The 14,359-nt window shown below is 26.1% G+C and overlaps 2 protein-coding genes across 2 annotated transcripts in view; both read right to left on the bottom strand.

The window, feature by feature from the left end:
• Positions 1-14,359, bottom strand: part of LOC126852857 (uncharacterized) — a 38,183-nt gene that overhangs the window by 5,540 nt on the left and 18,284 nt on the right. The window contains 5 exon segments of the mRNA XM_050598103.1: positions 334-561; positions 698-853; positions 2,639-2,882; positions 3,309-3,423; positions 3,626-3,806. Coding sequence (XP_050454060.1) covers positions 334-561; positions 698-853; positions 2,639-2,882; positions 3,309-3,423; positions 3,626-3,806 — 924 coding nt within the window.
• LOC126852853 (lipase 3-like) lies at positions 8,476-14,286 on the bottom strand. Its single transcript, XM_050598098.1, has 7 exons — positions 14,026-14,286; positions 13,044-13,224; positions 12,738-12,852; positions 11,539-11,782; positions 10,165-10,317; positions 9,775-10,002; positions 8,476-9,073 (listed from the first exon to the last, which is right to left on the bottom strand). Exons 1-7 carry the CDS (start codon positions 14,188-14,190, stop codon positions 8,897-8,899), a joined length of 1,263 nt encoding a protein of 420 aa, XP_050454055.1. The 5' UTR covers positions 14,191-14,286; the 3' UTR covers positions 8,476-8,896.

Below are 14,359 nucleotides of genomic sequence, written 5' to 3'. Positions count from 1 at the left end.
AATATTATTCCATCGATGTAACATTATTTGAATTGTTTTTTTCTCATGATTTCGAGAAGTCTTTTGTATACGAGTTTTGGTGCATCTTCGGCCCATACAAAATCCATGTGATAAAAATTCTGCTTCGGTACTTCGTACATGTCCACTACGTTGGGTAGTAAATGGTACAACCTCTTCACATCCTTGAAAAAATATTTTTTTTTTTTAGTTATTTTGCACGATTTCTTTACACACTATCTTTCTAATTCTACACAAAAATTGATATATATAAACCCGAATTATTTTCCACTATGTACCTTCATTATTTAATACCTATTCTGTCTTTATCCCTACCTCTGAGCTGACAAACCAATCATTATCGGAATAAAATAACGCGATTGGTACCGTGATATTTGCTAGAGCGTAGTCTGGCGGATCTACTGAATTATAGATCAATAAATTTTTTGCTCGACCGTAATCATATTGGCGAAACTTGCCCGATTGGATTCCTTGAGCGTAATGGATCACCGTCTTAGCTGAGAAACCGGCGGGATAATGATCCAAAATGACGGGAAGCAGAGACTAAATAAGAAATAACAAGAACATGTATGCAAAGTTCGATCTGAAACGTGATCGCGCAAATTAGAACGTGACGATTAAACCTTCGATAGTTACAGAGTTATATTTCGACGGCGACATTCGCCGAATTATTACTCACATAATTAATCTGCTTGTAGTCGTAAAGGAACATAAGAGATATCACTTTGGCGCAGAACTCTTGTTGAGCGAGGTTCTGATGACAGATGTTTTTCGCAAGAAATCGCAAAAAATCGCTCTGTAGAAATTCGCCGTAAAAGAAGACTTGCATCATTATCTGCAATCAAAAATCTTTTTTAATCGTATAATTTACTTGTAATTTTTCTATTTTTTTAAATTTTAACATTAATTTCGAGAATAAATAAAAGATAAATAAAATTCTAAGCATTTTTTAAAACAAATTTATGGTAGTTTTGATATCAATTTTGATTTGTCCGAAAATATAAAATTATTATTAAACATTGAGTCAAGAGACACGGTCTTGTCATGTATGAAAAATACAAACAATGTGTAAAATAAAAAAATCAATATTAATTTTTTAATCTTCAAATTCTTAACGATACTGTACAGTAATCCAGAAGCATACTGACAATGACGCAATAACCAGCAAATGTAAACAAAAAAATATAAACACCTAAATCAAATACAACGAAAAAATAATATAAGTAAATACGAAAATTATACTTCAAAATCGCGTATCTATGGAACGAGAAGAAAGCGCCATAAATTTCAAAGCGTGTTATTTAGAAAAAAAACCCTCCACAATTCATGTAAAAATGAAAATAATCTGTAAGTTAATCAAATATTTATCAATTTCAGCAATTATAGAAATTATTTAAACTCGTAGATCAGGATAGAAAGTCAAAATTTTTATATATAGTTTGCATAAAGTTATAAATTTTAATAAATTAATTTTAGGTATATTTACGAGTCTATTAAAAGAAAAAAAATAGAAAAACTTTATTTTTATTTACACTTACGGAATTTAAAAATTTTAATAAAAACTTTTCTTTGCAATTTTGAAAACTATTTCTTATAATTTATTATTTATTATTAAAATATAAAAATTAAAAGTTATCTATGTTTTATTCAGATCGCAATATTGTTATCAAAATCATATTGCACACATGTTAATATTAAAAATATAATATTAATACTATTAATTTTATATATATTTTATATTAAAATATGTTTTTTATATTATATAATTTTTAATTTATTGTTTTTATCTTATTATCTTTTATATTATATTAATAATAATATAAAATATTATTAATTAACATATTAATTGATAAAATTAATATTATTTAGTAATATATATATATATATATATATATATATATATATATATATATATAATAACTATTTTGTTATATTTTGTATTATATTATTTTTAATATAAAAATATTTTTTAAAATTATAAATTTTGTGTTTTATATATTGCTTAACTTTGTAATAGTGTAAAAGCATTTCAAAAGTTACGAAAATTGTAAAATCTTTTTACTTTATGAGCGACTATAACGTGTTACTTTTCACAATTTGAAAGAAAGTAATCGATTACTTTTATAAAGTAAATGTTTCCTTAAAATAGGATATACAGAATGATATTCTGTTTAACGTAGCACATTATTTTTTACAAAAAGACAAAAAAAGATTATTTCTTACAATTTCTTATAATCTTTAATATCAATACTTTTATTTTTTATACATCTTTAAAACTAAATTTTAAATTAAATTTTTATCAAAATTTATCTCTATCCAAAAAAATTGTGCCGGAATCTATCTGACTAAAAAATACTTTCTATTATTTTCGCTACATGCAATTTTAAATGCTTGTAGCTTATAAATTATTATTCAGTCATTCACGCTTGAGAAATTCTTATTTTAAAATCTATCGTTTAAAAATAATATTTTACAAAATGACACAATAGTTGTTTATAAATATATTAAAAAATTTTTTTTGTTTTAACAAAAGAATATTATTTCAGTTAATCCGCATGAATAAATTATTCTAACAATATTTATAAATTATTTCTAACAATATTTGTGTACATTAATTTACCTTAAGCTGTCTCTGAATGGGGACGAAATATCGTAGTGGATTTCTTTTTTGGTTCATGAAGATTGCTGGCGAAAGACTGATCATTCTTTGCACCATTCGAGCAATTTCCGGACGCTCTGATGCCATTATGTAAAAACTAGTTACGCCCATTGAATGACCAATGTAGGTATGCAGTGATTGCGATCTCATATTTGTAATAAATGTAATCATCGCGGGTAAATCATAAATGCCCACTTCGTTGAAGCTAATGAAAAATTCAATTGGTATATTGTCATGAAATATGTAAATATGTGTATACATATTTCCATATTCATATAATATACATATATAATATAAATATGTATAGTATATATTCATATGTATATACATAATATATGTTTATATATATATATATGTACATAATAAACAATATATAATAAAAAATATTTTTAAAACAAAATTTTTTTTTCTTTAATAAAATTTTGAAATTGTAATAATTTTTTTTTTTCAGTAATTAATCTCAATTTCTCATAATTTGAGATCCACTAAAGACTACTAACATTCAGCAGAACTTTTTTTATTTTTTTATTTTTTTATAGGAAAACAAATCCGAAAAAGGGTGAACTTGGTTTTATTCTACTTTCTCCTATATCATTTTTAAAACATTATTATTTTTATTTTATGCAAGTACCTAAAATCCCAAAATGTCAAATTCGATGGTGATAGGAAAATATGCTCCTTAGAGTAGGTATTACCACGAAAATTGCCCAACCAAACATCATATCCCTCATCCGCTAATAGGTAAGCTAGAATGCAAAAAAAAACAGCCTTTGCAATAGTTATTAACATAATTTGTATAATTTTTTATATAATATTATATAATTTCATATAAAATTATATAATGTAATATTAATTTTGAGACTTTTTCTTGAGCACATTTTAGATATGAAATAATCTTGGGATATTTCTTAATTGACAAAGATTAATTAAGAGATTGATTAAATTCACCTAGTGCTTTGCCTTTGCCAAGAATAACCCAATTGGCAGAGCTGGCTAGAAAACTATGTTGCAATAGTACAGGTAAAGAGTTGTTGCCACCTGGAATACGATGTAACTTTAACAGATAGCCGTCTTCTGTCATTATGATATGAACCTCTGCGGGATAACCCGCCCTTTTTATCATCTCCAGCTAAAAAAAAGGAATCATTAAAATAGAAGATATTCTCAAAATTGATCTAAAGTTAAAATAAATTTATACTTTAAAATGCGTATAATATTTATTTTCTTAATAATATAGAGTCTCCACAATAAATAGAGAATAGTCTCCGCAATAAATATGTAGAATGCATTAATTTTGCATTACGCAAATTTATATACATATATATGTATAAAAATATATCAAATAAAAATTAATTATTAATATAAAATAATATAAAATTAATTAATATAAAATATATTAATATAAAATTATTTAATATATAATTAATTTATATAATATTAAATATATTAATATAAAATTAATTATTAATATAAAATAATATATAAAATATTAATTATTAAATTTTAATTTGTCGAATCATTTCTAAAGACTACAAAGCTGGTCTTTTTTTAAAAACAGCAAAGTCTGAAATTTGCTAAAAAATGATTTTACAAACGCAAATTTTAGAGGATTAAACTTTTTTTCGTGTTTATCTCTTGAAGTAGTTAAAATGATTTTTATTTAATTATGTCACAATTATGATATAAATATATATTTATTTTTTAATTTTATATACGTAAAAAAAGATTAACATTATCAAAGAGCGATATACTATTATAATACATACATATATTACATGGTATATTTTAAAATCAAATCAACAAAAAATTAATAACAATTAAAAGATTAATAATTATGTATTAAATGAACCGTGAAGGAAAACAAAAATATGAATATTATTGTAAATATAATTAACAAAAATGTAAAATTTCTGTGACATTTAAATTTCAATTGCGGTGTAAGATAATTTTCGAACATTTCTTTTTTTACAAAATTATGAAATTTGAACTAATCGAAATTATGAGGTTTTATAATCGTCTTTTCTAAGTAAAAACGTACGCTTACCGTGTTGAGAGTAACATCAGGTGTCCTATTTGCCGATGTGATACAGAAAAATCTGCATATCGACAGCAGGCACACTATATCGGTCAACCTCATCGCATCAACAAATGATTCGATAGCTGTAAAAAAGAATGAGCAACACTAGTTTTTCTGTATATATTATTTAAAAAAAAACTGGAAACTGGAAAACAAGATAAATACGATTTTTTTATTAGCTAGAAGAAAAAAAATTGAGAAAATATACTATCATGTTATTATCATATATAATCATAGGGTAATAGGATAAATAATTACCTACGATATTTTAATTATAATTATAATTAGAGCGTGAAATCAACAGCGCGTTAGATGAAAAAGATGATTAGAAAACTAGTTTTTCTAATTATTTTCGCTTCTCGAGAAAAAATGGGTAATACAAAATTAAATTGATTTAAAGTTGAGATAAATTTGTGCGACAAATGCATATGAAATTTATTTTCTAAATAATGATGCATTTCTCCATTAAATATAAAATATCAATATTTAATAAATGTAAAGTTATATAATATATAATAATAATATATATATAATTATATAATAATAATAATAATATAATTATATAATAATAATAATAATAATAATAAATAATTATAAAATATTTAAAACCATATCAAATAGACATAAATAAATTCAATTAGACACGTGATTGTAGTTTACAGAAATGGCAGGACAAAATCTCAGAATAATAAAATATGATAATTAATAAATTATTTCAAAAGCAAATTTTAAGATGTTTTAAATTTTAATCCATTAAACGCAATATTTACCATAAAGTAATATAATAATAGGTTTAAGAGAATTTCTTTTGTTAATAACTTTTTAATAAACAATGTGCGACGATAGAAATTTTTTGAGTGTTGGCAACATATGTTAAGAGCACAGTCGTATCTCATTGCTCCGTTTAGCAATGTTTATCTTATATTAAAATAAATTTGTTTATTTTTTATTAGCTGTAAAAAACAAAGAGGAAGGAAACAAGTTATTATGTTTATCATGTTATTAATCACTTGATCATAGAATATTTATTTAAAAGGCCGAATTACAGCGCAAAACAAAAGCCGTATAAAAATAGCGCACGTACGCTATACAATGATTCGATAGTACTCTAAATCGTCGAATTAACATAAAGTTTAATTTAGAGCAACTGATCTACAAAATATTATCTAGCACAAAGAAATAAACGCTGATCTCTGTTTGTTTTAGTATTTTGCATTCTATCTGTTTTTACTGCAATGTTTGAAAATATCTGAGACTGAAAAACTAATATTGATCACGCATAAATTTTTTTTCCAAACGCGACACAGCCTTTTTTTTAAACAGATAGATGTAGCAAAGAAATTTAGAATACTTACCGAACTCTTGGTTGCAGATCGTGGCCTTTCATGGAGCTAGCTTTAATATATAAAGTCGATGAACATGCGGTCTAACAAGAATCTATTATTTCTACTAGTCACTTTGATGATCTTTTATCTCACCTCGAGAGTCTCGTGCTTTTTAAAAAGAGATGTGTCGCACAAAATTTCTCGCGAGGCAAATGAATGAAGAAAGAATCAAAACAATCGTTTCTTATTTTCTTCAAACATAAAACGGGGTTCACACACACTTTCGAATAAGCACATAACCATAAGCATAAGGAAATTGATTGATTCTTTTCTTATAGATATGTTTGTGGACTCAATTTCTTCTGCAAAAGTGTGTATGCTCCCCGCTTAAATCTCTAACGAGAGAAAGTTTTCCCGTTCCACAAAAACTGCGTGTTTTCTTAAATGTTGGGCGTTTCGATCAAGCTGATAGAAGTAAAAGGCGACCTGATAAAACACTGGTTCATAAATATACAAATATGTAAAAATATAATACAATAATAGAATAAAAATTGTTTTCCTTATGTTTAACTTCTTACCAAAAAAAAAAAAAAGAACTGAAAATTAACATAAAAATTCAAACTTTAACAAATATTAATATCCAAGATCTTGTAAATGTAATGCAATTTATTTTAATGTTATATTATTTTAATAAATTTTGTATAAATTGCACTTGACTTTTACAATCAATTTAAACCCTGTGGATTCATTCTCAATACCTAAAAAAATAATTTGTCTACTATTTTTTCATCATTTGTCAATGCTTACAATTTCAAAGTATTTGCATTTTTTAACAATAAATCTTGAATTTTATAAAAATTATATTAAATCTATTTGTATAAAATTCGATCTTGTTCCTTCTGTATCAAAACATGAATAATTCATATTCAAATATCATGAATCAATATTACTATATTAGTGTATCAATGTTTCAATATAGTCAAAAACAAATTAAATACATTTATAATTTTAAATAAATATAATATATTAATAAATAAAATTCATATAGAAAAGTAAGGAAAATGTTTTTAAAATCAGATAGTATAAAATAGTTTATGCTCTGTATCTCAAATTTGTAATAAATTATCATCTAAAGCTTTTAAATTGATCATATTTTTTTTTCCTTGCCATAAATTATCTTTTGACTTTTAACATTTTAACCATTTTATAACATTTTACATGTATATATATATTTTTTTTTACATTCTTATTTCATCTTTAATTACAGAAACATGGGAGTTTTTAATTTTGCATCAAAAGCAATATCGAAAAACCTCAAGAGAAAAATAAAACTTAAATATAAAGGTTCATCAGTTGGAAAAGTAATTATATTCAACATTTTTTTTGAATTTCGCGAAAATTCGTTCTCCAACGAGCTAGTTAGACTCCGATTAATAGGATTAGTTTTGAATACGCGTGACTATATACGACTGGATGTAAAAATATATATAAAGGTAAAGAATTATATAGATAGAGGACATAATATAACTTAATCGCTCATTGTTATAATAAATAATGGGCTGTTGGTAGATGTGTCTAAACCCGCTTTAAGCTGCGTGTTTGTGTCTACACTTTGTTTAAGCACAATGAATGAATAAAAAGTGTCTGTTTCAATAGCGCAATGCGTTAATTTATTAAATTAAATTTTTAAATTTTTAACGCACGAACATGTCAAACCAGCTGAAATTTTTTGCAGATCATGCGTACAATTCGGCAAATTCAAAAGATCACATTATCAAAGTCTCAAGTAAAGTCTCATGCAAATGACATAAGTTTTTTGTGAAGGTTGAAAAGAAATTGCAAATTTGACCTATGCCCATCGACCAAGGACAAGCGTTACGTCTGACAATGTTCAACAAATTCGCGATTTTATTAAAGACGATCGACGAATAACTGTTCTTAAAATTAGGAAAAAAGGATTGGCATAATGGCGTACTTATGGAAGTATGTAAACAATTATTGAGAATCAGAATTACGATTTCGAAAAATCACTGCATGATGGGTGCCTCGAATTTTGATTGCAAATCAGAAAGCCGTAATAGCCGAAATCTCTCAGAAGATTTTGAATCGCCATGCACCAGAAGGAGACGCATTTTTAATGTGCATTCTCACATATAATGGATTTGTTTGAACCTCAAAAAAATCTTGGGAGAAAGGTTTCCCAACAATGATGAGCTGGATAACTTCGTGCGCAATTGACTTCGTATTTGTTTTGTTACTTTTTATGAAGCAGGGAGAAAGAAATTGTCAATGCGATGGCAAAAACGTGTAAAACTTAGTAGATGCTTGTAGAAAAATAATTTTCTATTAGTTTTTAGGTGTATTAATTAAATAAATAATTTTTGAAAAATTCTCATTTATATTTGATCACTATAGTATTTAAATTTATATTTATGTTGTCATAAATATTGTACATGTAGATATATCGATACATAAGCGCGTACATAGTGCGTTAAATGCAAAATCGACTTAAATATTATAAGAGATCTCTTTTCTCTTTTATATTGATATATTGCAATTTATGTATATTTGTTATATTTTTTTTTATATGTTTTTTGTATTCTTACGATCTATCGCAACAATTCATTATTTGTTAGAACAGTTGTTTAAAAACGTCTATATAGTTCTAATTTGGCATTAATAAAATTATAAATAAAATTATTAATTATAAATAAAATATTAAAAGTTTACGTTTCATCAAAGTGATGATTGCAGCCATTAATTGCATCCATGTCTAACACGTAACATTAATCTTTTATATTGATTGATGACGTAATATTATTCCATCGATGTAAGATTACTCGGTTTCTCATTTCTCATGATTTTGAGAATTCTTTCGTAAACGAGTTTTGGTGCATCGTTGGCCCATAAAAAGTCTATGTGATTAAAACTGGACCACGGCACTTCGTACATATCCACTACATTGGGCAACAAATGGTACAATTTCTTCACATCCTTGAAAAAATATTTTTGTTAGTTATCGTGCAATGTTTCTCTTAAATCTATCTTCCCGATTTTAAGCACGAAAAATTGATTTATACAGGGTGACCTACATTTGATCGACAAACTTCAGGTAATTATGAAGGACACCAAAACAAACTAATTTTATCAATAAATCCCTGTCCGCTAATGAACAGTTTTGGCACTAGAGAATCAGAGATTAATAAAGACAAAAATGTTCAAAAAAATTATTTTTTCAAAACTTTATTGGTGTAGTTAAATAGAGGTGTTGTTACATAAAAATTTTGTATAAAATATTTTTTGATATCTCGAATAATTTTCGAGAATTATAGCGAAAAAGAAAAAGTCGCTCTACATATGAGGATGATTTGACCCCTTAAAATCACTTTTGGATTGCAATTAGAAATTTTTAAATTTATTTATTTATCCCTCTCCCTTCCGCCTCCCCCTCCCCCTCCAAATGTGTGTTACAGTTTCATCAGAATCTGAATTTTTGGATTTGCGAGAGTCTCTTGTTAATCTTTGATTCTCTAATGCCAAAACAGCTGATTTGCGGACATGGGTTTATTAGCAAAATTGGCTTGGTTTTGGAATTCTTTATAAAATTTGTCGATTCTGAGACATCCTGTATATAGCCAAAAACTTTCCACTATGTATTTTCCTTTATAAAAAATATTTAATTTTCTCTTACTTACCTCTATGCTGATCAACCAATCATTTTTGGAGTAGATCAACGCCACTGGTACCATGATATTCGCTAGATTGTAGTTTGGAGGTTCCGTCGAATTATAGATCAATTGATTTTTCTTACGACCGTAATCGTATTGACAAAACTTGCTCGATTGGATCATCTGAATATAGTGCGTCAATGTCTTAGCCGAGGTGCCAGCGGGATCATGACTCAAGATGACAGGTTGCAGAGTCTAAGGCGACAACAAGCATGCTTAATCCGATCTGAACCATGATCATGGGAGTTGTCAGTGAAGATCAAAGCTTCGATTGTGATGGAATTGCACATTTGATCATTCGTAAAATTGTCACGTAATTAAATACTACTTGTAATTGCAATCGAATATAATACTTACGTTATTAAACTGCTCTTTGTCGTAACCGAATATCAGAAACATCGCGTGGGAGCAAATCTTTTTGGAGAAACCTCGGCCGCAGCCGTATTTCGTGAAAAATCTCACAAAATCGCTTCGCAAAAATTCACCGTGAAAGAAGAATTGCATCATTTTCTGTAATGGAAGATCTCTCTTAGTGATGTAATTTATTTTTAGAGGTAATTTTGAGAAATGAATATATTAATCTCTAAGCATTTTTTTAACAAAATAAAATAATTTATGAAAACTTAAACCTTATTATTAATTTTAACTTTTACTAATTTAATGCGGATTTTCCAATTTTTGCTTCCTCGAGGAAACTTTGTGAGCGAAATAAAATGATAAAAAATTTTTTTCTTCTTTTATTGTTTTAAGAGTGACTTCTTATTGCAATCTTCAGGCAAGAGGGGGGGTAAGTATTCTGTGGATCCTTCGTCCTATAAAAAGGACTTCTCAAGTCTTCTCTTCTTTAATAATAATCTATCCATGTAAAAAAATTTAACCCGATATCTCAAAATTTGCGAAAGTTATAACGTGTACGGACATTCTTTAAAAAATTCAAAAATTTATAAAAAATGAACCCTTTCACCGAGTCTCACCAAATTAAATACCAACTATTCTTTATAATATTCTATCCATGTAAAAAAATTTAATTACATATCTCAAAAATTACGGAAATTAGCGGTTGCACAATAAATCGCATACATACATACATACATTCATGCATACATATATACAGACATTTTTTATGAATATGATTTTTCGACGTTTTCTGAACATTCTGAACACTTTGGCATAAGAAACTCGAAAAAAAATTTTGTCACGGAAACAAAGCTTCCTCTATGAGGAAGCACAAAAAGATGTTTATTTTTTAATCTTCAGAAACAATTTTTTCGTAAATGTTGCAAAAAAAATCTTTTATTTTTTTATTTATATTATATGTATAAGAGGAAGAATCTTTTTTTTATTTTACCAAAAGAGATAATTTTCATTTTGTGTATACTATTAAATAAATTACATTTAAAATTAATTATAATATATATATCGTTTTATATCATTTTAGATAGTTGTAATTTCAATATATAAGTTAAGAATTATTAGTTTTTAGCCTTTCATGCTAAAAATAATCTGTAGTTCAACCTCTATCATTTAATTATTATATTTTAAAAAAATAGTACACACACACTCTCTCTCTCTTTCTCTCTCTCTTTCTTTCTTTCTGCGATTTGTTTATTCAGTACAAAAATGAGATATAAAATGTTTTTTTTGTGTTTAATAAAAAAATATTATTTTAAACAGTTATTTTGCATCAATAAATTATTTTCTAAAAGTATATACATTTATATATTACTTTACCTGAAACATTTTCCAAAAAGGGACCAAGTATCGTATCGGACTTTTCAGATGATTTATGAAAGCAGTTGGCGCGAGGCTGATCATTATTTTCACCATTTGAGTGATTTCCGGACGCTCCGATGACATTACATAAAAAGTTGTTGTGCCCATTGAATGACCAATGTACGTATGCAATGGTTGCGATCTCTTATTCATGATAAATGTAATCATCGCAGGTAAATCGTAAATGCCCAGTTCGTTAAAGCTAATGGAAAATTCAATATATCATAAAATATGTAAATGTGTATATATTGCCATGTACATATAATATATATAACATGCTACGTAAATTATATTTACTACAATTTATATATATATATTTATATATATATATATACATATATATATATATATATATATATAAATATATATAATATGTATACAGGATGTCCCCAAGACAAAAAAAAAGAGTAAAGGATTTTTCTGTTCAGTTTGCTGTGCTCTACCTGCTCACGAGCGCTGTCTAGAGACACTCTGTGTATATTTATATAATAAAGAAGATATTCCACGCAGAATGCAGGCTGTTTTATTATTATTACTGTATTTCTTATCTGAAAATAAAATTTCTTTTTTTTTTTTTTGATTTCTGAAAATGCAATATTTGCGAGATGTCTATTTTTTTATATTGCCAAACATATTTGTTGTTTCTTGATTCTTAATTTAAATAATTTTGCATTAAAATATATAATAAATTTGATATTAATTAAATTAATATTATATTAATATTAAATATTATAAATATTATACTAATTACCAAAATTTCTTCACAAAAAGTTATTTACAGTAAGAATCAATAAATAGCTCAAATGTATCATATTGACATAATAAAAAATTAAATATCTCGAAAACTATATATGTATTGGAATATTTTATCAAAAAAAGAGATGTGTATTTTATTGATAAAGAATACAATAATATCTATTCCTACGCAACCTACATATGAAATACTCCGTATATTTATATCACATTCATCAACAAAGACAATTGTGTAACACATAAACATATAAGTATGTAAATGCAAGTAAGCATAAATGTAAGTGCTGATGCACTTACATTTCGATTTGATAATCTTTACGTTTGACGCCAAATTAAATGAGACAATGTAACAATTATTATTATATAATTTTCAAAGCACTATTATTTTTTGTTTATGCAAATACCTAAAATCCCAAAATGTTGAGTTCGACGGAGATAGGGAAACATGCGTCTTAGAATAAGTATTACCACGAAAATTGCCCAACCAAACATCGTATCCTTGATCCGCTAATAGATAAGCTAGAATGCAAGAAAATCCTTTGTAATAATTATTAAATAATTCATATAGTTTTCCGTATAATATTAAATAATTTTATATAAAATTATATAATATAATTTGAGACTTAACTAAATTTAAGACTTTTACTTCAGCGTTTTTACAATAAAAATCTGGGGATATTAATTTAGAAAGACTGATTATAATTTTTTACCAAGTGCTTTGCCTTTGCCAAGAATAACCCAATCGGCGGAGCTGCCTAGAATGCCGTGTTGCAGTAATACAGGTAGAGAATCGTTGCCACCTGGTATACGATGTAACGTCAAAAGGTAACCGTCCTCCGTCATTACAACGTGAGCCTCCGCCGGATAACCCGCCTTTGTTATAATCTCAGGCTAGAAAAAAATAAATAATAAGAAAAAAATAACATTGATATAAAGTTGAAATAAATTTGTGCGACAAACTGCACATAATACTTATTTTCTAAATAATTGGATAAAATTCTGCATTAAAAAAAAGACAAATTTCTGCATTAAATGTTAAAATATTAATATTTAATAAATATAAAAAATAATTAATAAAAATAATAGTTTAAAAATATAATAAAAATAATAAATAATTATAAACTATTTAAAACAAAATCAAATATATATTAGTAAATTTAATTAGAAGTTACATGATCGTAATTTGCAGAAATTACAAAGTAAACTCTTTTATACAATTAAAAAATAAATAAAATATGATGCTCTATAAAAATTATTTTAAAAGCAAATTTTAAAGGATTTAAATTGTGAAGATTTATTTATTATATTTACCTCTTAAATCACTACAATTAAAATAGTTTTAATGGCTATTTTGCCATTATAATAAATAAATATATATAACATATAATTGAATATCTTACGACAAAATAAAAAGAAGTTAATATTAATTAGAGTATCTATAATATAATTTTAAATTAGTCCTAAAGAGCATAAGGAAAAAATATAAATATTATTATTGTAGCTGTATTATTATTGTAATCTTATAATTAACGCCTATATAATTTTGTAGAATTTAAATTTTAGTTTTAAATAAAAGAATGGCAATCGCAGCGTAAGTTTATTGTTGATCATTTTCTGACAGCAAAGAAGTTTATCTTAATCGAAATAATGCAAACTTTAATTCTCGTTATAAATGAAAAAAATTACACTTACCGTGTTGAGAATGACATCAGAATTGAATTCGATGTTGTGCGACCCATTTCGGTTGATCCATATTATTCTCTTCATGAGCGTGCTTAGCTCGGTGGTCACATCTGCTGCAGACGCGGCATGAAGACCGCAAAAAAATAGCAAGTATATGAGTCCGAGCGATCTCATTGTATCGACGAGAGATTCAATAAACAATAAAAGAAACAAAGACACGAGAGTTTCCCACGACACTTACTGTTGAAATGAATGAAATCATTTTATTTGTGATTCTTTTATTATCAATTGAAAAAAAGAAGCATTATCGCTTCATTAGTCATAGGATGATAGGTCACTAAAA

Source organism: Cataglyphis hispanica, chromosome 11, assembly GCF_021464435.1.
Source record: "Cataglyphis hispanica isolate Lineage 1 chromosome 11, ULB_Chis1_1.0, whole genome shotgun sequence".
NCBI classification, from domain to species: domain Eukaryota; kingdom Metazoa; phylum Arthropoda; class Insecta; order Hymenoptera; family Formicidae; genus Cataglyphis; species Cataglyphis hispanica.
This window is presented reverse-complemented; position numbering and strand designations above follow the sequence as displayed.

Excerpts from the sequence above, each read along its gene's own strand:
- LOC126852853 (XM_050598098.1), bottom strand. The coding sequence starts at position 14,190 with ATGAGATCGCTCGGACTCATATACTTGCTATTTTTTTGCGGTCTTCAT. Across the intron at positions 13,225-14,025 it reads CTGATGTCATTCTCAACACG|CCTGAGATTATAACAAAGGC; the intron begins GTAAGTGTAATT and ends ATTTTTTTCTAG. Across the intron at positions 9,074-9,774 it reads ATTGGTTGATCAGCATAGAG|GATGTGAAGAAATTGTACCA; the intron begins GTAAGTAAGAGA and ends TATTTTTTCAAG.